Source organism: Chionomys nivalis, chromosome 8, assembly GCF_950005125.1.
Source record: "Chionomys nivalis chromosome 8, mChiNiv1.1, whole genome shotgun sequence".
Classification (NCBI taxonomy): Eukaryota; Metazoa; Chordata; class Mammalia; order Rodentia; family Cricetidae; genus Chionomys; species Chionomys nivalis.
Genome location: NC_080093.1, coordinates 7,518,068 through 7,544,229, shown reverse-complemented (window position 1 = coordinate 7,544,229; position 26,162 = coordinate 7,518,068). Strand labels below are relative to the sequence as shown.

Below are 26,162 nucleotides of genomic sequence, written 5' to 3'. Positions count from 1 at the left end.
TAAAGGAGCGCATCACCCGTGGAACCCTGTACTTTAATCTGATCCTCGCAACAACACGACAAGCTAGGCACTGTCCCTCTTTCTGCTTTGTGGATTAGGAAACTGAGGTGGGTGCTGGTTTAGCCCCTTTCTTTTCAGTGATCAATAAAACTTTTTTTTTTTTTTTTTTTTGGTTTTTCGAGACAGGGTTTTTCTGTGGCTTTGGAGCCTGTCCTGGAACTAGCTCTTGTAGACCAGGCTGGCCTCGAACTCACAGAGATCCGCCTGCCTCTGCCTCCCGAGTGCTGGGATTAAAGGCGTGCGCCACCACCGCCCGGCTAAAACTTTTATTTATGCAAGAATAGAGTCATTGTTGCCAAACTTAATAGGAGACGTTAAATGTTCAGCCCAATTTTCCTTTCTGGATAAGTCTTGCCTTTCTGTCCCTGTCTGTTTTGAAAACATAATACCAGAAGATGAGGAGCCCAAATGCTGCTTCAGCTCCTAAAAGTGAGTTTTGGGAGTGAGTCTGAAATTAGGATAAATATTTTCTGATCTTACATAGGTCCAACGAATCAAGGTAGTTTGCGAGCTCGGTGTTTGGGGCCCTTGTGCTGAAGCAGATGCTCCTGCTTAAGCAGGTCCCTTATGCTCAAGTGCTCGGCCTATACCTTTTGGGTCTCTGGAGACTCAGCTGAATCGAGGGAATGGGGAAAAGTGGCCAGGGGCACTGGGTTATACTTGGAACCCGACACCTTAGCTCTGGGCGCACATTTGCACTTCAGTTACTTGTTGCTGGAGCCAAGAATCCAGCCTAAAGTGCAAAGGATACAGGTACACACATACACGTATATACATAATATCTATTTATACATTGTGTATCAATATATATTATTCCTAACCATCCACAAAATACACTCATGTATATGTATTGTATATGCATGTGTACCTATATAATACAAAGATGCCCATGTAATCTGACAAGTTTGCATAAGTAGGCAAAGGTGAGTAACAGTAGAAACAGTCTCTCCCGGGTTCCTCACGTTTAGGGGCAAAGGCTTGTCACCTAGGTGTTTCTGTGGTCAGGGATGAATTCATTCCACGTTGGATGGTTCTAGGCCAAACACTGTACAAAGTGGTATGGGTACCAACTCCAGACTGGCGTGTCTCTCATTGGTTACTTCACAATGGAAACCAATGTTTATCCCAGGGTCCTAGGTTGGCCTATGCTGGAAAAGGGAGCGGGAGGTGGGGGGGTGTCAACCAAGTACTGGTATTCACAAAAGAGAAAGCTTTATTTCCAGTGACCTACCTTCTAGGAGGCAGGGTGAAGGAGGCTCACAGAAAAGCAGTCAGGACAGCCAGCCAGAGCCTGTGAGTTTTGCCCCCGGGCCTGGTGCCATGCTAGGGTACCAGCTTCCCTCAGTGCCCCATCCCTAATCATGTTTCACGAGATCAGTTTACTCTGACTTATCAATAAGAATAGGAACAGTGAACAGGAAATAGATGTGCTGATTTCCAAGATCAGTCCTCAAGTTCAGGGGCCCCACGATGACTGTCATAGCTTTGTCCCTTCTCTGGTAGGAAGCAAGCCATGGGTACTAAATCTGCAGAAGGTGGCCCATTCACATCTGTACTCCTACACTGGGGAGGCCGAGGCAGGAGGCTTGCTGTGAGTTCTAGGCCAGCCTGGAAGACATATTCCATTCAAGGACATCCAGGGCTCTAAAGCGAGACTGCCTCAAACCTCCTCCACCCTCCCATTTCCACACCCCTTCCCGGAAGTTGCCTAGACCAAATCCCCGAGACCCTGGGGAGTTCTGTAGAAGGAGGGAGTGGCTGGACTTAGCTGGGACTGCTTGGCTCTGGCCCTTGGGAACTGTGAGGTCGTAGGTGAGCTACCTGGTGTCGGTGTGTCCGTTCCCACATAGTGAAGTGTGGCTGGGAACCTCCCTACAGGGCTCTGGAAAGAGGACAGACGGAAAGACCTAGTCACAAAGCGGGTGTCACTAGTGCTCACTTCCCTTTAATTATTTTTACAGACGATTTGCTTTTATCATGTTAGTTATTAAACTGGAAAATATTCGGTAAACCAAATGAAAAACACTGAGGCTTCCTCCAACCCCATCGACTAGAGACAATCATCAGGGGTATTTTATGATATGTCTTTTCAGACTTTTTAATGTATTGTTTTTCTTAAAAATGGGATCTCAAGACTGAAGAAATGGCTAAGTGGTTAAGAGAAGGTGGGGGAACTGGGGTTGGTATATAAAAACAAACAAACAAGAACAAAATATAAAACAAAAAAATCAGAATATTTTTAAAACTTGTGTCTGAAGCAGAGTGTGGTGGCACACACCTTTAATCTCAGCACTCAGGAGGCAGAGGCAGGTGGATCTCTATGAGTTCAAGGCCACCCTGCTCTACACAGCAAGTTCAGGACAGCAGGACTATGTAGAGACCCTGTCCCAAACAACAACAACTTGTGTCTGAGATGGGCATTGTGACAGACTCCTGAAAGTCCAGCACTTACGAGGGCGAAACAAGAGGATCACAGTTAGAGGCCAGTGTAGTCTACATAGCAAGTTCCAGACCAAGCAAAGCTACGCGGCAAGACCCTGACTCAGCAACCAAAACATAAACAAACAAACAAAAAGCCACCTGTGTCTGTCCCGAACAGTTGCTAAACAACACCGAAGAACTATATAATATCTATGTTGTCATAGGCATCTAGAGATGATTTAAAGTCCATAAGAGGATGAACATAGTTCTAAAGCAAACGCTATTCCACTTTATATAAGAGATTCAAGCTTTCATAGATTTTTTTTAAATATTTATTTATTATGTATACAATATTCTGTCTGTGTGTATGTGTGCAGGTCAGAAGAGGGCACCAGACCTCATAACAGATGGTTGTGAGCCACCATGTGGTTGCCGGGAATTGAACTCAGGACCTTTGGAAGAGCAGGCAATGCTCTTAACCACTGAGCCATCTCTCCAGCCCCAAGCTTTCATAGATTTGAGGTGTTCAAAAGAGAGGTCTGAGTCCCTTCAAAACCCAGCCTCAATAGGCCTCTTTGGCCAGGCTAATCTGCACACACAGCTCCAGAGGACTGGCATCCTGCAGTTTCCCATCTCACTCACCAGGGCTTATCTTCTGAAGGACCCCAGCTGTATCCCTCTACCGTAGGCTGCTTTCCTAAATTTGTGCATCTTGCCCAAAGGTGACCTCTTGCCAAAGGTTCCCACTTGGCTTTCTGACTACACCCTGACTTCTGCTGCCAAGGCAAGGCCCTCTGACCTGTCACTAAAGACAGGAGGGGGAGGAGGGCATTTTATCAAAGGGAACTAGCAAACTTGGTGCCTGGGACAAAGAGCAGGAAAACAAGGGCTCAGATTAGAAGGTCGTGTAGAGAGAGCGGAGGTCCTAGTCACACACACACACACACACACATGCCCTGGCTCCTTGGTACACACCACCCCGACATCCAACACTCTGTCTCCTCTCTCATAAGGAACTTGTGATGGCCTTGGACCCATCCTGATAGCCGAGATAGTCTTCCTCGTTCAAAATCTTTAACTGTCATCTCAGCAAAGTCCCTCTGACATATAACATCAGATACCCATAGATTCGAGAGCTTGGAATATGCACATGCTTGTGTATTATTATTATTACTATTATTTATTATTATTATTTTATGTGCACTGGTGTTTTGTCTGTGTAAGGGTGTCAGATCCCCTGGAACTGTAGTTACAGACAGTTGTGAGCTGCCATGTGGGTGCTGGGAATTAAATCCAGGTCCTCTGGAAGAGCAGTCAGTGCTCTGAACCACTGAGCCATCTCTCCAGTCCTGTGTTTGGGTATCATTATTCTACCTCCTGTCTTGGTAACTACTTTTTCTCTCTGGCTTGAGTTTCTTTACCTGCAAACCAAGAGTCTTGGATGAAAAGTTCTTCCAGGTGTGACTGTTGGGACCACTTTCAGTGGCAGGCAGGTGAGCCGAGTGTAGGACTGCACTCGATTGCTCATGTTCTCTGTTCCCTCTGCTCGAAAGTCACTTTCCCATCTGAATGCTGCCCTGGTTGTATTAATTAAACAAACATGTACAGAGAACATCCCATGAGCCTCATCTCATTACCAAAACAAAGTCATTTAGCATCCAGGGTAGCCCGTGAGGGAAGTGTGATGGCCACTATTGTGTGGGAACACAGGAAGAGTAAGGATTATGCAAGATGACAAACCAGCAGGGCCTACAGAAATCTCAATTGCCCAGCTCCGTGTCTATACATATGTGTGCATGATGCAAGCTCATGCATGCATATTTATGTGGGTGGGTGTGCATCTGTTTGGGAGAGAGAGAGAGAGAGAGAGAGAGAGAGAGAGGTGAGTTAGTTCTGGGGGGTCGAACTTGGGTCTTCATGTTTACGTGGCAAGAACTTTATTGATTGACTCTCTCCCTAGTCCTGGAGTCTAGACTTTTAAGAGCTGACTAGCTAGGTTGTCCCTGAAGTCACTGGCCCACAGTCCTGTGACCAAGACCTATCTCTTGCTTTTGTTGAAGTGAGGTCTCATGTAGTGCAGGGTGACGTCATATTCTACAGACAGCAGAGGATGGCCTTGAACTTACGGCCCTCCTGCCTCTACCTCCCAAATGCTGGGGGTTGCAGGCAGGTGCCACCATGGCCTGTTGACAGGCTGTGCTGGGAACAGAACCCATGCTAAGCTAGTTCTTTAACAAACTGATTCACAGCCTCAGCCACTGTATTTCTTCTGCACTGTAAGGAATGGGAGAGCAAGAGTCTTGTTGAATCCTGTGAATGCCAGCTGTGATAACAGCCTGGCACACAAGTAAAATCATGAAGCAATTGATAAATAAATACCAGCATTACCGCTTATCTATTGGAGAGTCTCATTGATCGGAGCCATGGTTGCAAGACAAAAAAACAAAAAACAAACAAACAAAAAAAAACAGACACTTAAGCCAGGCGTAGTGGCATGTGCTTATAATTCCAGCATTTCAGAGGATGAGGCTGGGAGATGCCATGGGCTCCAGGACCATCAGAGCTGCAGAGCAAGACCCTGTCTCAAAAATCCAAGGGGAAGAGAACACTTACCAGATCTTTTCAAAAGGAGCACAGGTTTCACACTGGCACTTAGAAATGGTTACTACTATTCCCACCTTTTACAGACCAGCAAACTGCAGTATGCTTGCCCCTGGTCAGGGACTCCGTGTGGTGGGAATCTGCCTAGGTCCCTAGCCTGCGTCCGCTTAGGTCAGCTGCTGATCTGGGGCCTGTGTGTTCAAGTTAGGACCTAGTTTGACTGGGGGTTGGGGGAAGAAGGAATGAAACAAAGAAACATTTTAAGTTCGAGAATTTTATACTAGGATTTGATGCCAAGAGTTTAATGTATCTCCTTTAGTCCTGGCAACAACCTTGCTACATTTCACAGATTAGAAGAAGTTGCTGAAGACATGGGTAGAGCCAAGATTTCAAACTAGCTCTGTCTAACTGCTGTTTATTGCCTTTTGAAGCTGGGCCTCAGCTCTCTAGCTGAAGAATGAAGGAGTTAGAGGATCCTGGGCTCCTGCTCGGCTTGTGTTCAACTGACTCTTAACTGCCTATGGATTTACACCTTTGAAGCGCTGCCACCATTTCCCTTTTACAAATGGGGAAACTGAGGTTCAAAATCATAAAATCTGTAGTATCCAAAAATCACACAGCTACTTTTTGTTAGTTTCTTAAATCAAATCCTTGCTTGTGACCCCACACGGCTTCTGCCGTATCCAACAGCTTTGGCGCAAGGTCTTTCTGTACACGGGCAGCGTTGGAACAAGGGCAGGGTGGCTATGGGATGCGTTCTCAAGGAGAGCCTCTTCTTTTGGATTTCAGAGGTTCACTCAGTGAAGTTCTGTTGGAGTCGAAAGGTGACCCTGAGTGGTGATTAGCTGAGCCTCAGAGCTGGCCCTGGCACCACTAGGGTTGACCATTTTCCCCCACTGGTGAGTGATCGAAGGTGGTGATGGAAGATACAGACAGCTGCCAGGACTTTCCCGCTCTCAGCCAGAAAGAGGAATCTTGTAAGCATTTGTCCATTTCACTGCCGCCCTGCAGGGACTTGCCAGATGCCCGGAACAGAGGGAGAACTCAGAAAATATCAAATGCATGCATGCAGAAATAACAGGTCACGGAAGGAGCCTGCCACATTTTCCTAGGCAGAGTAACAGGCTAAGGTTTATAGTGGTAGACCAGTGGGATGGCTGTGGCTTAAGATGCTGCCACCACCCTGACAACCTGGGACCTGCTGGTGGAGAGAGAGAGCTGTGCTAATTCCTGAAGGTGACCTCCACATGTGGGCTGTGACACATTTGTACCCAAACACACACACGAGGGGGGGGGATGACGGGTGAGAGGGAGAGGGGAGAAATTAAGTATAATTTTTGAGACAGGAGTCCCACTATGTAGCCATGTCTAGCAAGGAACCCACTATGTGTAGATAAGGCTAGCCTTGAACTCAGCGATCTGCCTGTCTTGACTCTAGACTACTGTGATAAAAGGACTAGCAGCGGTGACCCTCCCCCCCAGTGAAAAGGGGTGGGGGACATGGCTCAGCCAGTAAAGGGATTCTTGTCATCAAACCTGACTACCTGAACTCAGTCCTGAAATGACTTGGTGGAAAGAGAACGGACCTCTTCATCCTCTCCAGGAGCAGTCTGTCTTCTGACCTCCACGTGAGTGCCTGGCACATGCATGCCTACATGCATTAATAAAATGCAATAAAAGTGTGTGTGTGTGTGTGTGTGTGTGTGTGTTACGCAAATGCATGCCTGTCGGCATGTAGAAAGCAGAAGCTTAGCTCACCCTTGAGATGCTGACCTATGTCCTGCTGCCTCTCATCTCCACACCTGTGAGCCACAGCTGCCCATGGAGGAGTTCCTGCCTACTCTGGACTTTGGGAATGGCGCACAAGTATATCACTCATCCAGTCTCTCTCACCACGTTATAAACTAGAAAGAACACCAAACTTACCATGCTATTTTAAATGTACATCCCATGTCTACACTTCTGTTCTTGTGCAGCTAATAACCAGGACTCTCTGCTGTGCAAGCTGCCTCTTTCACCTTGACCCACTCTATTTGCCATGACCGTGTTGGATTTTAGCCACAAGTACACAGTCACTGGGTTTAAAGTCTCCGATGAGTTTTTAATATTCATTCACTCGTTTGTTATTTGTGGGGCGGGGAAAGGCACATGGGATGTGCGTGCGGAGGTCAAAGGACTCTAGTGGGAATAGGGTCCTTTTCTTATGTCTGTGTGTGTCCTAGGGGTTGAACTCAAGGTCATCAGGCTTGGTGGCAAGCGCCTATTATTCAAGAGCCATCTTTCCAACCGCAAGACCTTTATTGAGTCTTAGAATGGCACAAGATGGCATGAGTGTTCAGGAAATGATCATTGATCTTCGTGTCCCTGTCCCCACCCTTTCTTGGTTTACGGGCACCCTAGTTCTGGAGTGCCTCACAGTTATAAGTGTAAGAGTGCCCTCTAGTGGAAATGATGAAAACTGATGCTGAGAGCAACCTCCACTGCTCTCACGTTGTGATCAGTTGAGTCAAGTGTAGTGGTTCTGAAATCTTAGAACTTAGGGTGTGGAGGAAGAGGATTCCTGAGGAAGAGAATTCATGAGAGCTATGTCGTGAGTTCCAGGCTAGGCGATGCTGCCTAGGGAGAGAGAGCCTGTTTCAGGAAACACAAACAGCTAGGTTCAAGCCTTTAATCCCAGCACAAAAGCAGTCAAGTAGATAGATCTCTGAGTTTATACATGGTGAGTTCCAGGCCAGCTGGAGCTACATAGTGAACCCTTTGTTAAAAATAAAAACCCAACCCAAAACAAACCAAAAGGGTAAACATGCATATTCACTTTACAGACACAGTAGATAGGACAATGTTTTACAAATGGACTAGGAAGAGCTAGTGTTTTTTGTTTTTTAGGGTTGCAAAGTGATTCAGTTATACAATCAAAGTGAATTACTGTGTAAATTATATCAAGATACAAAAACATGTAAAATAAAAACCAAATTTTAAGATAAGACTCAGCAGATAGGAGGCTGGAGAGATGGCTTAGCAGTTAAGAGCACTGCCTGCTCTTTCAAAGGTCCTGAGTTCAATTCCCAGCAACCACATGGTGGCTCACAACCATCTGTAATGAGATCTGGTGCCCACTTCTGGCCTGCAGGCATACATGCAGACAGAATACTGTATACATAATTAAATAAATCTAAAAAGAAATCTTAAAAAAAAAAAGACTCAGCAGATAAAAGTACATTTCAACAAGAACAAACTTAACCCTGGGAAAATAAAGTCCAAATTGGTACATATCTATTGAATGTGTGTATTTTTTATTGTTTTAGAGAATTGCATATTATGGTGCTCTGTTTTCATAACTAGATGAAAAATTCTGAGTAAAATTGTGTTTTCCTGCTTTTCACAAGCATTATATGTCTATTGACAGCCAGTGACTTTAGTGTGGAAAAATTCTTATGATTGCTTAAACTCTCTAGTCCAGGGAGAATGGACCCCAGTGATACACTGCGAGGTGCAATGGGTGTCAGAACTGTTCTGTTTCGTTTGAGCAAGAGTTTAGCAAAGGGCTGCGGAGTTGGCTCAGCAGTTAAGAGCACTCGTTCAGTTTCTAGTACCCACATAGTGGCTCATAGCCTTCTCTAAGTCCAGTTCCAGCTGATTCACCATCCTCCTCTGACCTCAGCAGGTACCAGGCAGGTTTTACACAGACACACATGCAAGCAAAGCTCCCAGATGCATATAAAATAAAATTTAAATTAAAAAAATAGAGTTTAGTGGAAAGCCAGTCATGGGACATAGGCCTTTAATCCTAGCAGTCAGGAGGCAGCGGCTGTGAGTTCGAGGCCAGCCTAGTTTACATATAGAGTTCCAGGACATCCAGGACCACATAGAGAGACCTTGTCAGGAGGGAGGGGGTAGTTTAGTGGAGGGCTGATGTGATGGTTTGAATAAGAATGATCCCCATAGGCTCATACATTTGAATGTTTTGTCACCAGAGAGTGGAACTGTTTGAAAGGATTAGAAAGTGTGGCCTTGTTCGAAGAAGTATGTCACTGGGGGTGGGCTTTGAGGTTTCAAAAGCCTGTACCTGGTCCAGCCCTCTCCACTTCCAGTTTCCTTGCTGCCTGAGGATTAGGATGTAGAACTCTAAGGAACTTAGCCAATACCATGTCTGGTTTTGTGCTACCATGCTCTTGCCATGATGATAATGGACTGAGACCCTGAAACTGTAAGCAAGCCCCAAGTAAACTCTTTCTCTTGACCAAGAGTTGCCTTGGTCATGGTGTCTCATCGCAACAATAGAAACACTAACTTGTAGTGGGAATCTAGTAGAGTCATTGTATCTAGGGGAACATTAGAATGTAATAGCTGTTTGTCGGAGGTACTTAGACATTGGAAAAATCATAGTAGATAACAATGATCGTTTTCTATGATTTATAGAGTTGTTTTTCTGAAGGGGTTCTCCATCCATTTCACGGCTTTGGACACAAGACTATCTGGGTACACAGAATTTCTTGAATTATTGGGCACTGTAAACAGTGTACAATAAAGACTAAAGTTGTGGGAGTTTTATGATTTCATTCAGAGAAGATATAGAATAGATCAAAGGGGCTTTGGTATGAGGAACATGTATGTTTTACCCAAAATATAGCTTTTGGGTCATAATCAGTGCAATTCTAAACAGCTGTTCAAGGTTTAGTTCGTCAGAGGTTGGACCTCCCTGCTGCCAGAGAGCCTAAGTTACATTCTAGAGTGACCCTCCTTCTTTGATCGTCCCGCACAACAGAGAACAGCAGTGACTAAGACAGCTGGGGAGACAGCTCAGAGGGAAAATCAACGCGCTTGCTCTGCAAGCCTGGCGACCTGAGTCCAGTCTCAGGACCCATCCTGAGGAAAAAACCAATTCCATCAGCTTGTCTTGTGCCCTCCACGTGTGCACTGCAGCATGTGAGCATGCACGTATAAAAACACACACAATAAGTAAATACAGTTTAAAAAGATTTGCTCATTTTTACTTTATGTTTATGGGGTTTGGGGCTACATGCATGTCTGTGTACCACACTGGTGCAATGTCTGTAGAGTCCACAAGGGGGCAAAAGATCCCTTGGAACTGGAGTTACAGATGGTTGTAAGTCTCCAAACTCCGGTCCTCTGCTAGAACAAGTGTGCTTGGGCCGGGCGATGGTGGTGCACGCCTTTAATCCCAGCACTCGGGAGGCAGAGGCAGGCAGATCTCTGTGAGTTCGAGACCAGCCTGGTCTACAGAGCTAGTTCCAGGACAGGCTCCAAAGCCACAGAGAAACCCTGTCTCGAAAGAAAAAAAAAAAAAGAACAAGTGCTCTTAATGGCTAAGTGGCTAAGTCATCTCTTCAGCCCCTTCTATCAGCTTTTAGATCCAATGTTCTTTCTTTCGAAGTTGTTTCTTTAGGGTTTAAATTTGCTTCTTTTATCTCCTGTGTAATAAGACAATAATTGTACTTGCTGTATTAGCTAGTACATTTCTACGAAAAGCACTTAGTCCCTTAGAATCGTTGCCTGCCTGCCTCCTGCAATGGTGATCATGGACTAAACCTTGACAACTATAAGCAAGCCCCCAATTAAATGCTTTCTTTCACAAGAGTTTCTTTGGTCACGGTGTCTCCTAACAGCAATAAGAGAAACTAAGACAGCAACCAAGAGAAATGGTCTTAGTGAGCATCCACACTCATTAGTGCTTGCCTTTCTTGGTGCTTTTTTATTTGAGGAGTTCTTTATTCAAATCTCGATCTTCGGGTCTTCACATTGCACTGCTATGGGATGGCACAAGACTCTCTGCAGAGCACTCCACCCAGCTGTATGTGGAGGGACTGTTTTACTCCCGAGTTATATGTGGTGGCTCTCTGGTCAGGGTCGTGTGTAGGATGAGGATCAGAACATGCAGAGTGTGGACAATGAAAGAGGATTTCTGATTGGCAGTCAGAGTAGTCAAACAATGGCTGTCTGACACTGGAGAGGCTGAGTACCTGGTATTTGCTCAGCCTGTGAGACTGGGTGTCTCAGCAGTTTCAATCTGTGCCAAAGGCCTTGAGGAGTCCTAGAGAGTTACTGGTCTTCAGTCCACATTGCAGGCCCAAAGACACTGGTTCTAATATTAGGGAAGCAATCATCATCATCATTACCACCATCACCATCATCACCACCATCATCATCATCATTACCACCATCACCATCATCATCACCATCACCATCACCATCACCATCATCATCATCACCACCACCATCATCACCATCATCATCACCACCACCATCATCACCACCACCATCATCACCATCATCACCACTACCATCACCACCACCACCATCACCACCACCACCATCACCATCACCATCACCATCATCATCATCATCATCATCATCACCTAATGGAGGTGGGTCTTGCATTTATCTGTTGCTTTCATTGGTTAATTAATAAAGAAAACTGCTTGGCCCTGATAGGACAGAAAATTAGATAGGCGGAGTAAACAGAACAGAATGCTGGGAGAAAGAAGCCGAATCAGTGAGTCGCCATGATTTTCCCACTCCAGACAGACGCAGGTTAAGATCTTTCCTGGTAAGCCAGCTCGTGGTACTACACAGAATATTAGAAATGGGTTAGATCAATATGTAAGAGCTAGCCAATAAGAGGCTGGAACTAATGGGCCAGGCAGTGATTAAAAGAATACAGTTTCCGTGTAATTATTTTGGGTAAAGCCATCGGGTGCCGGGGACGCAGCCCCGCCGCTCATATTACAACAGAGTGGCACCCAACGTGCTAATGAACTCCACGTAAAACCTGAGAGGGCTTTAAAAAGACACAGAGAGAATTTAAGACAGCTTTTTGCTGTTTGTGGGTTGCGTGCAGCGAAGAAATTGTCCTGACTCAGCAACAGGAAAAAAATGGCTGTTTTAAAATGCCGGCTTTCTGGGCTGTGTGGCCATCACGATCTCTCTCTGACTCCTGCGGGAGAGAGTCTTTGAATGGAGCATTTGGAGTAAAGTGCTATGGCTTGCTTGATGGCAATGTGGACTGCTGTGTGCCTGGAACTGTGTGTGGCTCAGGGGCACCAAATGGCTCTGAGGCAGGAGGGCTCAGCTCCGCCATGCTGAACTGTGCTGGTCCCAGGCAGGAACTACCGTAATTACCATAATAACAGGGCAGTTAAGGTTTAGACTGAGCAGGACATAGGTGGTACCGTATTACTTGTATATGGTGCATCTTAAGTTTTTAAGAACTGCTTAACATTTTAAGAAATGCTCCTGGATAGTAAAAAAATTACAGATTCACAATAGAACTGATTCAGACACTGTTGGATGAATGTACGTAGGCTTGAGAGAGAAAAAAATATATAAAGAATAAAGTTAATGTCTTAAAAAAAGGGTAAAGTCTTTAAAGAGACAGAGTACAGATAGTTATAGATTAAAAAAAATAAAGAAAAATAAGCCACGTAAAAATGGAAAATTCACAGAGAGTCTGGATTCTTTGTATTATTGTGTTTTCTTTAAAATTTTTGACTGTAAAGGAGCTAAGTGCAGAGAGACATTTCATTATATGGGCTGCCAAGCTAAACCAGAATGGATATAAGGGTATTATGATTTCAGAATATGGGTCTAAGGATATGATGCTTTGGAGAGGGTCTTCTTTTGTTTTCACAGAGGATGACACTCTGTGGATTGCGTCTATCCCAATATGGTATGATAGACCACGCCCTCCTGAAAGGTTGCTGTGAACACCTTCAGAAAATTACTTCATTCACTTGCCGACTGAGATGACCCTGACACACAGGTTACACCATGAAAGATCTGAATACAGCGCCCCCATTCAGCAGGAAGCAGTTTGGAGAGAAAAAACTGTGCCCATATTCCCAAATATTGTTTATAAATGTTCTTTTACATTTAAAGGGGGATATGATATAGATATGAATAATTTACATTGGTATGGATTTTTTTTTTTGGTTTTTCGAGACAGGGTTTCTCTGTGGTTTTGGAGCATTGGTATGGATTTTAAGGTCAATTTTGTTATATGTATATGTATTTCTGATCTTGATTAAGGTATTGTGATTGTGTAGTTCATTTTTAAAATGTAATGTATAATTAGGAAATATAGGTTGTTGATGGATAATCATGAATAATAGTCAAGCTTGTAGTCATGTTAGTTAGATTTTCTGGATATATATATATATTTCAGTTGGATAGACATTCTTCATATCTTTCAAAGACAACAGAATATGGCATTTAATGTTTTAATAACTTAGGGCTTTTCATGACAATGAGACACATCTGCTCCTGGCAGCACCATCTACTTCAAGAGGAAGATGGGCATCGAAGAGGCTCCTTATGGAGTTTGATAGCTATTTGGGTAAGAAACTGCTCTTGCCTGGACTGATGCATAAGCTGGACACAGAGAACCTACAGGGAGAGGACTGCTGAACTTGCCTGAAGGTGAGATGGTCTTTTGGGGTTCCTGACTCATGAAAGAGTCTGCGAGACATTCTGCAGGACACAGCAGAAAGTGACTGAATTGTCTTTGGAATTTCCTGCTTCATGGAAATGTCTGCTGAAAACTATGGGCCTGAAGGCCGAAGATGGATGCCTCGACGGTACAGAGAAACTTTGGATGACTGTCCAGGCAGCAAGATGTCTCTGTCATTTCTAGAGTTTTCTTATTTCTTGTTTACTTAGGTAATATTATATCCTTCTGGAGTCTTTGATGGAGTTGAAGAATAAATAGATAGTTATAGTTTTCCTTAGTTATGATAAAAGATAAAGTAGATATAAATATTGTAACTGTAATTCTTGCTTGATAACTGTTTTGTTATATGTAATTTTACTATGTTAAAGTTAAAGTCTTTCTTTTTTGTTTAAACAGAAAAAGGGGAAATGATGGAGGTGGGTCTTGCATTTATCTCTTGCTTTCATTGGTTAATTAATAAAGAAAACTGCTTGGCCCTGATAGGACAGAAAATTAGATAGGTGGAGTAAACAGAACAGAATGCTGGGAGAAAGAAGCCGAGTCACTGAGTCGCCATGATTCGCCCACCAGACACAGACACAGGTTAAGATCTCCCTGGTAAGCCACCAGATCATGGTGCTACACAGATTATTAGAAATGGGTTAATCTAGATATGAGAGCTAGCCAGTAAGAGGCTAGAGCTAATGGGCCAAGCAATGTTTAAAAGAATACAGTTTCCGTGTAATTATTTCTGGTAAAGCCATGCGGGCAGCCGGGTGCCGGGGACGCAGCCCCGCCACTATTATTACAACAATCACCATCACTACCACCATCACCACCACCATCATCACCACCAGCATTACCATCATCATCACTATCACCACCATCATCATCACCACCACCACCATTACCACCACCATCATCATCACCATCACCACCACCATCATCACCATCATCACCACCACCATTACCATCATCACCATCATCACCACCACCACCATTACCACCACCATCATCATCACCATCACCACCTTCATCAGCATCAGAAGTGGCAGTAGCAAGAAAGATGAACTCACCAGTGACAGTGAAACCAAGTAAGCAAAAAAGCAAAGGTGTTTCTCTTTTTGCTTTGAATAAAATGATCCCAAGGATAACTGTGACCTCAGGCATGATCTTCAGACAGTAGGGATTTTATTTAATAACTTCCAGGTCTTTAGCTCAATGTGTTCCTACAGCTAATGTTCACTTCAACATCTGGTCCAGAGATAATGCTGCCTCTCTAGTTTCCTTCTCAAGGGTGCACAAAATCAGAGGTGAGGAAAGAAGGCTCATACAGTATGATAATATGCTAGACAGTTTGAAAGTAGAACAATTAAATGAGAGGATATCTAATTTATTTATTTATTTATTGGTTTTCTTTTTTCAAGACAGGGTTTGCTGTAGTTTTAGAATCTGTCCTAGAACTAGCTATTGTAGACTAGGCTGGCTTCAAACTCACAGAGATCCACCTGCCTCTGCCTCTGCCTCCGGAGTGCTGGGATTAAAGGTGTGCACCACCACTGCCCTGGCTGAGGATATTTAATTTAGATGGGATTTGTATAACGTCAATTGTAAGCATTATCAGCTTTATCATTTTTGTCTTATCACTAAAAAGGTTGGTTAATCAGAGCACTAAGATACAGGCTTTATATAAACCTAATAAAACAGATGACAGAGATATTCAAATCCAGACAGAAGAATTTAATGGAGAGTCAATTTCAGCATTGCAGTATAAAAATAGAGAAGAACAAACCTAAGGTTTTCAGACAACCAACATTAATATATTCAGTAACCTTACAGGAATTGCCAAATGGCAGAGGCTCTGTTACAGCTAACTGGCCTTCTGTGCCAATGTTAGGTTTAAGGAAATTCAAGGAAGCAATAGTATAATATGACATTTATTCACCTTTCGTGAAGCAAATGTTAAACTTGTGGTCAGTTTAGGGATAATAGAATCATCCCTAAAGACTGGATATAATTGATTAATGGCATTTTAGAGTCTGATCTTTAATTACAGTGGAGTATCTGGTTCAGAGAAAAGGCAAAGATTATTGAACAATGGAGTAAACATCTCCTAAGATCAAATTCTTGGAGAAGGACACTATGCTACTGATGTGGGATTCCCCTCTGTATGCTATGAATATGTTCTATTACCATTGGTTAATTAAAAAAAAAAAGCTGCTTTGGCCTATGGCAGGGGAGAAGAGATCTAGGTGAAAAAAACTAAACTGAATGCAGGAAGAAAGAAGGCACAGATAGGCAGATACCATGTAGCCACCTAAGAAGCCAGATGTGAGGTAACAAACCAGGAGCTTCGTGATAAAATGTAAAATAATAGAAATGGGTTCATTTAAGATGTACCTGAACCACTGACCAAACAGTGTTGTAATTAATTTAGTTTTTGTGTGATTATTTGGGTCTGGGTGGATGGGAAATGAAAGTGCAGCCTCAATTTAAATAATTCCTTTAAATGAAAACAAACATTTATAAACAATCATTTTGGGAATTTGGGTGTTGTTTTCTCTAAACTGCTTTCAACTGTTTGTTGGGCAAAGTGTTTTTAGGGTTCATGGAGACCTTTTGGGGGATCTTGTTGCATCAAACCACATTAGTCAGGAATTTTCTGACCAGGAGAATTTTTTTTTTTAAAAAATGCTAAGTAGGCATGGCTAGGACTAATGCTGCGACTTTGCTTGTTGGCCCTGCCCCTTCCAACATGGCAGAGGTATATTCATTGCTTGTGCAAGCCAAAGTCACCGTCCAAACTCCAGTGACTTAGTGGGTCTTTGTCACCATTAAGCAACTTGCAGCACTCTGCTCACAAACCCCATTTAAATGCTCTTAGTAAGACCTCTCGAAAGATCCAGAGCCATTTGTGCTAAGAGTATGAACCAGGAAGCTGTCTCTTAAAGAAGCTATGCTTCTGGTGTGGCCAGCAAACAGAGCCTATCTGAAAAAATGCAGCTACTGAGAAGCTGTAATTGGACTCCTGTTTTTGTGGGTCTAAAAGGCCCTTTTTTAAAAAAAACTTTCTTATGTGAATGTATATTGCCAAATGCTGGGTGCCATTATGTAAATGGAGACTGTGCTTTCACTTTCTGGCTACCCAGACCCAAATAATCACATATATTATATGTAATATATTAATTACAAAACTATTTGCCCAATGGCTTCGGCATATTCTTAGCTAGATCTTATGTCTTAAATGAATCAATATCTTATTATTTTACATTTTACCATAAGGTTCATGGTTTTTTACCTCACATCTTGCTTGTTGGGTGGCTACATGGCGTCTGCCTAACTGTGTCTTCTTTCTCCCTGCATTCAGTTTAGTTTCTCTGCCTAACTGTATTCTGCCCTGCCACAGGCCAAAGCAGCTTTTTTTTTTTATTAACCAATGGTAATAAAACATATTCATAGCATACAGAGGTTAATCCCATATCATGCTACTATAGACATGCAATCTGCATATGATGACCATACCCTGGTATTGTATTGTGCAGCAGCTTTGAATGCTTGGGACAGAACTGGGAAATAAAAAAGAAAATTGAGTCATTTACTAAAGTTACACAGGGCCCAAAGGAAGCCTTTACAGATTTCTTACAAAGATTGACTTCAGCAGTAAAAATGATACCAAATTCAGAAGCTACACAAATAATAATTGAATCTCTGACTTTTGAAGATATCAGTTTTCAAGGAGGTAGGCTGCTTGTTCTTCCCAGCCTCCCAGCTAGCTTATACCCAAAATAATCACACAGAAACTGTATTAATTAAAACACTGCTTGGCCCATTAGCTCTAAGTTCTTATTGGCTTGCTTTTACATATTAATTTAACCCATCTCTGTATCTGTGTATCACCATGTGGCAGTGGCTTACCGGCTAAAGCTTTGGCACGTCTGACTCTGGTGGCTCCATGGTATCTCCCTGACTCTGCCTTCTTCCTCCCAGTATTCAGTTTCATTTTCCCTGCCTACCTAAGTTCTACCCTGCTATAGGCCCAAACCAGTTTCTTTAGTCATTAATGGTAATCACAGCACAAGAGGGGACTCCCACATCACTAATTCTCTATGCAAAAGTTATATAGCCTCACCCTGTGCCAATATTTTGTAAGTCAGCTTTTGGAAATGATACTTAAAACAATTTCCTGAATTTATAGTTTACCATTATATGGATGACATTTTGCTATCTGATTCAAATGTAAATACTTTAGAGAGAATGTTTGAAGAAGTAAAAGAAGTTTTGACTTGATAGAGATTACAAATTTCTCCTGAAAAAAATAGAAAGAAGAGATTCTATTAATTATTTAGGATATAAAATAGGTTTACAAAAAATTAGACCTCAAAGGTCCAAATTAGGAGAGATTGATTGTAGCCTCTAAATGATTTTCAAAGATTACTAGGAGACATTTCCTATCTACAGTGCCCTATTGTAAAATGAGATGACGTTTTTATCTTCTTATTCTTGGACTCTTCACTTTGTGTTCCCTACATTTGTGTATGTTGTGTGGTCATATTCATTGAATCTTAATAAGTCTTTATATTATTAATTTTTTTTGAGACAGGGTTTCTATATAAACTAAGCTGATGGAGGCTTCCCAAGCATCCGAGAAAATAGCACACTGTGAATGACTGATCCTTCATCTGCTGAGAAAGCTGTTCTCATTCTCCTAGACTTATAACTTTATATTTCTTTATTTCTACATTCTTATTTTTAGAACCTACGTTTTTATTTTCTTATTCTTGGACTCCTCACTTTGTGTCCCCTACGTTTGTGTATGTTGTATGGTCATTTTCATTGAATCTTAATAAGTCTTTATATTATTAATTTTTTTTTTTTTTGAGATAGGGTTTCTATATAACAACCCTAGCTGCCCTGGAACTTGCTTTTAAGACCAGGCTGGCTTCAAACTCGGAGATCTGCCTGCCTCTGCCTCCCGAATGCTGGGATTAAAGGCGTTTGCCCCCCTATTAGCACACTCAAGGTGGGAAGGGGGGTTGGGGGGGAGATGAAGATACGGAGTTCAAGCTCGTCCTCAGCTACAAGGTGAATTCCTGACCCGCCTGGGCTGTCTGAGAGCGGCCCAGAAAAACAAAGCAAAAACCACTTCCCTCAATCAAACACAAAATCTTCACATCTAGCATCCTCCGGGCCTCTCAGAGCGGTCTGGAGGCTCAGAACCAGTAGGAGGCGCCCTATGGTCAGACAGAGAATAAAGGAGCCCGGTGGTTCCGAGCTCCGAATTCCAAGCGTCACAAGGAGACCTACATTCAAGCCAGGCGCTAGCGGGACGAGCCACCCTTCTTCGGCGGCCGGGCGACCGCGTGACCTCGGGCGCGCTCGCCGATTGGCTCCGCTCGGCTCACTCCAGGCTTTGGCGCCGAGCAGGCCCCGCCCCTCCCGGGCGCGACCATTGTCCCCGCGTCCGGAGGTGGCGCGGTCCCGCCTTCCGAGCACGGCTTCTCCGAGCCGGGCTCCCCAGCTGCTCTCAGCAAACAGAACGACAGACACTAAGTTATGGCGGGATGCCCACCCAGAAGGGCCGCGGGAACGTGACCCTTCCGACTCGATGACACGGGGCCGCCTCCGTCGCCCCCTGTGACCCGCGGCGATCGCGGAGTGGTTCCGCCCCCAGCGCCGGCTCCGCCCCCGCCGCAGCCGCCATTTTGTTGGGCCAGAGCGAGCGGGAGCGAGCGGAGCCCGGTGGGAGGGGGCTCAGCCTGTGCCTCTGCGGACCCCGCGGCTGCGCTCTTGCCGTCCTGAGGTGAGGCCGTCTCTCCGCCGAGGAGAGAAGCCGCGCAGCCATGTACATCAAGCAGGTAGGGGCTGGCATCCTCCGTGTTCGCGCGCCGCCAGAGGCGGGGTGGGTCGGAGCTGGCCCGGGCCGTGGGGGCGGCGAGGAGCGGCTCCCGGGTGGGCCGAGGGTCGGGCTAGGGTCGGGCTGCAGCCGGGGCTCCCCCCGGGGCGCGGCGACTGCCTGCCGAGGTCTCGTCGGGCGCCGCGGACCGCTGACTCGTGGGGGGCTGCGGCGGGCGGGCCGCGTCCTTCTGCAGGGTGGCGGTGCCCGGGCCTCTGCGATGGCGGGGCGGCTTCGGAGCCCGCGCCCGCCCGAAGGCTGCCTCTCGCCACCTCGCCTTCGCTGGCTGTCGCCGAGCAGGGCGGACCCTGGTTGCAGAACGCGGCGCGCCTCCGCTCGGTTGTTTACTTCTGTCAGAAGGGTCTTCCCGCGCAGGAGGGCCCCGCAGGGGCCGTGCACACAGGCCTGGCGAAGGTTCTGTGCTTGACCTGTCAGGCCCTAAGCCCCCCGCCGTCTCCCCCAAGCTGGACCGCTTTGCCCGGTCCGGCTGAAAGATAGATGCCTTCCCTGGGCTTGCAGTCCGGCGGGCTGGGAGCAGCTCCTGCCTGCTCCGCCTTCAGTGTGGCGCCGCCGCGCTCGCAGGGGCAGCCCACTCTGTCATTCTGGACACCCCTTCATTTTGAGAGCTGCTCCCGCGTCAGCCCTGCACCCGCAGAACCTGCAGATCATCGGAAGGGCTTTAGCGGCTTTTTAACTTGCACGCTCCCAAGCGAAGCAAAAGGTGTCTGTCTGGCATTAAGTGGGAAGCAGGACGTGGAGAGGAAAGAATGTTGCCGTAGGAGTTCTTCCAGGGCGTGTTCTGAAGGGTGTCTCTTCTCTGTTAGGTGATTATCCAGGGCTTCCGAAGTTACCGAGATCAGACGATTGTAGATCCCTTCAGCTCCAAACATAACGTTATTGGTAAGTGTTCTTGGCTTAATATGTCAGCTTTAGAATTGATACAGCTAAGTGTACTAAGGAGACAGTTGTCTTCGAACATTGATATGGAATTTCTTTTATCTGCACCGACGAATTGCTTATTTCGTGAAAGTAGAATGCTCAGGTAACTCAGTCAGAGGTGAGTTGTTTGGGGGCCAGGCTCAGTAGTAGGAGTGCTTGCCTAGCATGTGTGGGGGAGGATGTTGGTTGTGTGTTTCTGTTGCGAGCCTTCTGTGTGTGAGGGGGTGTTTTGGAAAGCTTTAAGTTGTGATGACTGAGAGGTAGACATTTGACCTGTTCTGTTCTGATGTGCTGACATTGCAGTGGAAGGTGGCTCATTCCCACATTGTCCTCCATCATTTCCCCTCACCAATTTCTTTGTGAGCATGCATTTTCATGGTAGGCGTGATTAGACGTCATACCTGTCTCACGAGAGTGGAGAGACTGAGAAGGTATTTAGTCGTTGTCATTAGCAGTGGTTGTTACTACGATTTTTGTTTGTTTGTTAAGTCTCTGTTTCGCTGTTACAGCTGGCAAAAACACATTCTGCTGAATTTCTAAAGGATGGGTGAAATTGTACTTCTAGCCATCAGAAAACAGTGTAGTATTGACAGTTTCGCTATTACAGTATCCTTGTTAAGGTTTGCTAGGGCAGCCATAAAAAAGTATCCTAGGTTGGTGACGGAGTTCAGGAGGGTAGAAGTCTGTGTTTGTGTACCAGCATGATTGCATTCTGCTGAGGCCTCATTTCTACCTGATCGACAGCTAGCATCTTCCTCAGGCTCCCACCCTCAGGACCTCAGCCTTGGTCAGCTCCTAATCCAGTGCGCTCAGTAGCTGTGGCATGCATGCAGAATCAGTCAGGGGAAATGATGAATTCCAGTGTTGTAGGAGGTCTTTAGAGTCAGACATCACAGAAAATGATAAAGGAAAGCCAGGTATGGTCACTTACTTATGGTTCAGCTACTTAAGAGACTGAGGTGAGAGGATGCTTGGGTTCAGGAATTCAAGACCAACCCAATCACTATAGCAGCACCTCGACGTTAAATAAGTAAAAGCAAGAATTGGAGGCTAGGGTTTTTTCCCTTGGTACGTGAGCTGTAACCCTTTGTGGGAGTAAAGAAAACTACTCTGTTTAGCTACAGAAGAGTGTTGATTGAATTAACATGGCATGGAACAAAACATTAGAACAATCTCGTTACTTCCATGCCATGTTAAATAAGTAAAAAGCAAGAATCAGAGGCAGAGATCCAAGGTCTCTGCCTTCAGAGTACTGGGATTAACGGTGTGCCGCTACTGCCTGGCCTCTATGGAGCTAACTAGTGGCTTGTTCTGTACTCTGATTTTCAGGCAAGCTTTATTTGTTAGATCACAAACAAAATGTCACCACAACAATAAAAAGATCAGATTTTTAATCTCTTACTAACTATAGCATTGGACATTATAAATAATCTACAGATGATCTGTGTGTACATGCTACCATATTATTGAAGGGATTTGAGCATCCTCAGATTTTGGTATCTGTGGCTGGAGAGGAGAGCTCTCTTAGAATCAATCTCCTATGGATATTATGGATGATTTGTATGTATAGTTTTTAGGATTCCTTCAACCAGCCTTTTAATAAGAAGTACCTGTTAATATATATTATGATAAATCATGAAACCTAAAAGAAATTATAGTTCCATGTAGAAATGATTGTTCTCCCTGTCCCTTTTAAATTTTAATTTCACTTATTTATTTATTTATTTGGAGACAGAGCCTCACTATATAGCAGAGACTTGGCCTTAAATTTTTGGTCCTCTTGCTTATGCTTGGATTACAGGGATATACCATGTTGAGCTGCACAATCACTAAGAAGGAAAACCGGGAGCTGGAGTGATGGCTCAGTTGTTGGAGCATTCTCTGCTATTCCAGAGGACCTGAATTGGGTTCCCAACACCCACATCAGGAGACTGACAACCACCTGTTATCCAGTTTCAGGGGGATCCAGTGTACTCCTTTTGGCTTCCATGTGTACACGCACATGTGCACACGTTCCTGGCACATAGATACACATAAATAAATGCTAAAAAAAAAAAAAAGAGAAAAATTTGCATTAACCCTGATTTTTCTGGAAGACATAGGCAGGCTTCAATGGAAGGTGCAATCTAAGGGCAAAAGTGATGTGGAAGAGCTGATGTCAACCTTTTCTTTGACTTATTTTATTTTATGTTTTGCTTTTGCTGTGATAATACTGTGACCAAGGCAACTTAGAGCAAGAAAGAGTTTATTTGGAGTGTACAATTTCAGAGAGTTAGATCCGTGACTGTCACGGCAGAAGCACGGCTAATTCGGCACGGTACAGGAACCGCAGCTGAGTCCTCCTCAGGCCTTGATACACAAGCACTAGGCAGAGCTAAGTGGGAGTGTCACAATGGGCTTTTGAAACCTTAAAGCCTATCACCAGGGACACACCTCCTCCAACAAGACTGTACCTCCTGATCCTTCCCAGACGGTTCCATTAGCTGGAGACCATTCTCATCCAAACTATTTTGATGTGTATGATTGTTTTGCCTGCATTTGTGTGATTACTGTATTCATGCTTTATGTCTACAAAGTCGGAAATCCCCTGAAGCTGGAGTTAAGACATGGTTGTGAACCACTATATGGTTACTAAGAAGTGAACCTGGTCCTTTGTAATAGCGTCTGAGCCATCTCTCCAGCCCCTGATGTCAGTTTTTGAAGAAGACACATTTGGTTTGTTGTTTGTTTGTTTGTTTATTTATTTATTTATTGTTTTTCGAGGCAGGGTTTCTCTGGCTTTGGAGCCTGTCCTGGAACTAGCTCTTATAGACCAGGCTGGTCTCGAACTCACAGAGGTCCGCTTGCCTCTGCCTCCCGAGTGCTGGGATTAAAGGCGTGCGCCACCACCGCCCGGCTTGGTTTGTTGTCTTTTTGGGTAACTTCAGACAGACTTTCTGGACCTGCCGTGCCTGGGAAAAGTCAGCAGAGAGAGGCTGGAGAGGGTTTGTCTGCTGATGGCTGTCACTCACTGGTCGTAGTTTACTGCATAAGGCATTGATTCCCTTACGCTTCTGTAATGCTTAGCTCTGGATACAAAACTCTTAAGAAGTTGTGGAGTTACAGCCTCTTTTAGTTATCCACAGGCCTGGCTTGAACATATCTCTAGAATAGGCAGAAACAACCTATTGATTGTTTCCCAAGGTATTGGGAAACGGGTGTGTAAATCAGGGAATCTGTGTCCCTGGCTGGCCTGGAAGTCCCTCTGTAGACCAGGTTGGCCTTAAACTTGACTGTAATCCTGCTTCTGCTTTCTAAGTGTTAGGATTATAGCTGTGTACCACTACATCCAGCTAGAATAATTTTACTTTCCATGTAGAGTCTTGTGTAGCCCAGTCTGGAATCAAACTCAATATCCTACTGCCTCAGTGCTGGAGACTAGGCCCATCTGAAACTTGCTGCAATCCCTTCTCTGCCTTCTGAACACTAGAATTATGGACATGTGCCACTATGCCTAGCTCAGAATAGATCTTAAATGTCTAGCATCCTTTAAGATTTTTAGTGTTTTATTCTATGGATAGGAGTAATTTTTATAGATTATTTTTCATTTTTCCAGTTTTTAATGAATTGTGACATTTTTATAAGGTGTGTGTGTGCCCTGTGCAGAAAGCATTAGAATTCTTGCAGCTGAAAGTTAGAGGTGGTTATGAACCACGTGATGTGGGTGCTAGGAGCCATTGGCCATCTCTCCAGCTTCAGTTGTCATTTTAAGGACTTATAGACCTCCCTTGATCTTTTCAGCTTTTAGTTGGGATTAATTTTGACTTTATGGAAAAATTTCCCAGTGAGAATTGATGCTTGTTTTTAATCATTGTATCTTTTTTCTCATTATCCTTTTTATACCCCCCCCAAAGTGCATGTATCTTTGCTGATAGAGATATTCTTTGTAGTTATTGTATAGTTATCATCTTATATAAGCTTAAGAATAGCATTCTCCAGGTTTTTGTTATTTTAATAGACCCAGAAGTATTCTTTACAGGACTCCCCCAATACGGGATCCAGTTTATTATTAACTATTAGATTTAATTGTCACGTTTCTTTAGAAGCCTTTAATCTGGAACATTTCAACAACCTTCATTATTTTCTTTTGAAAATTTATTTGACAGTTTCATACGTATATATGAGTTTTCACAAAAGCCGATTTCCCTTACCCTCACTCCGACCACAGACTGAAGTCCTGTTTCCTGACAAGTTCCTCTTATTTATTTTTCCCTTCTGACCAACTAAATTTAATTATGGTTGTTCACGTGAGTGTAAATCTGGAACTATTAAGGTTTTTTTGGGGGTGGGGGGGTTTCGAGACAGGGTTTCTCTGTGGCTTTGGAGCCTGTCCTGGAACTAGCTCTGTAGACCAGGCTGGTCTCGAACTCACAGAGATCCACCTGCCTCTGCCTCCCAAGTGCTGGGATTAAAGGCATGTGCCACCATCGCCCAGCTGGAACTATTAAGTTTTTTATTGGAGTCTGGCAAATTGTCAGTTGCTGTACCACTGAAGAAAATAACACTTTCTGATCAGTACTCATTAATTACCCATAGTCCTTCAGTGAGTGATGGGGCCTCATGAGCTTGTTAGCCTACCATGATGGAATGGTGCTGGATCCAGTCTTGTGCAGGTGACCATGGCGGTGGTGAACTGGTGACTGTAGTGGCCATGCCATGTCTATAAGACACAGCACTCCTTCCCAACCTCTGGCTGTTGATTGTTTCTGCGTCCTCTTCTGTGGTGTTTCCTGAGCCTTGAAGGATGATATAGAGGATCCATTTAGGGACAAACACTTCATAGTCTCTGCACTTTGGCCATTGTGAGTCATTGGATTAACCACTGCCCTTTGCAAAACGAATCTTCTCTGAGAGCTGCACTAATCTATGGGCATAAACAAAGTTCAGTAGGCAGTTTTATACCATGTCCCTTTAGAGGCTGAAGAAATGGCTCAGCAATTAAGGGCACTGACTGTTCCTCTAGATGACACTGTTGGAGTCCTAGCACCCACATGATAGTTAACAACTGTCTGTAGCTTGAGCTCCAGAGGATCTGATGCCTTTTTCTGGATCTCAGACACTAGGCATGCATGTACCCACATATGCTTGCAGCCAAAGAACCCATACACATAAAAGCAAAATCTTAAGAAAAAAACAAAACAAAACTGTCTTCTCCATTTAGCAAAACTGTAGTAGGTTCTTCCCTGGGGCCTATGACTACCCTAGCTCTGGGCTTTTGTCTAGGTTCACAGTACCAAACCTGAAGTTTCCAGCCAGAAAGCTGTTGGTTGCCCCAGCAGTAGTCATGACACTACTGTACCACTGGGCATATCTTACCAGCAGGTCTCTGTTGTAGTCTATGGGCACACAGCTGGGTGAGGACCATTGATGACTTTTCTCCCCCAGCAGCTGCTGTAGTGCCCTGCAGTGCTTTGAAACTTCCAGCCAGATACAACCTGTATTCTCATTGTCTTACAACCGAGTATGTGCTGTCTTCAGCAGTAGGACATGTTTGTAGTGGGCAGCCAAGTAGATCAGCACCAATAGCTTGTAATATTTAAGGGTACTTGGGGCCTCCCTGATCAACAATTTATATCCTATATCTGGTACTAGGATTTTCATTTAATGATTTTGGCTACTGGGAGGAACATTATCCACCATGGAAGGTATTTTCTATTTAAATTTGTTTAGTTAGTTATTTAGATTTGAGATAGTGCATTGCTGTGTTGCCCAGGGTACTTTTAATTGGAAATCCCCATCCTTTCACCTTTAGGGAGTTTAGAT

The 26,162-nt window shown here is 44.4% G+C and overlaps 1 protein-coding gene and 1 pseudogene across 1 annotated transcript in view; one reads left to right on the top strand and one right to left on the bottom strand.

Annotated features, from left to right (window-relative positions):
• Nucleotides 1–361: 361 nt before the first annotated feature.
• LOC130879252 (NADH dehydrogenase [ubiquinone] 1 beta subcomplex subunit 4-like) lies at nt 362–19,229 on the bottom strand (annotated as a pseudogene).
• Nucleotides 19,230–19,232: 3 nt separating this feature from the next.
• Smc3 (structural maintenance of chromosomes 3) overlaps nt 19,233–26,162 on the top strand; it is a 41,097-nt gene continuing 34,167 nt past the window's right edge. Inside the window, exons 1-2 of the mRNA XM_057778446.1 lie at nt 19,233–19,383; nt 20,246–20,321. Of these exons, the coding sequence (XP_057634429.1) occupies nt 19,369–19,383; nt 20,246–20,321 (91 nt within the window). The 5' untranslated portion in view covers nt 19,233–19,368. The remainder of the gene's footprint in view (nt 19,384–20,245; nt 20,322–26,162) is intronic.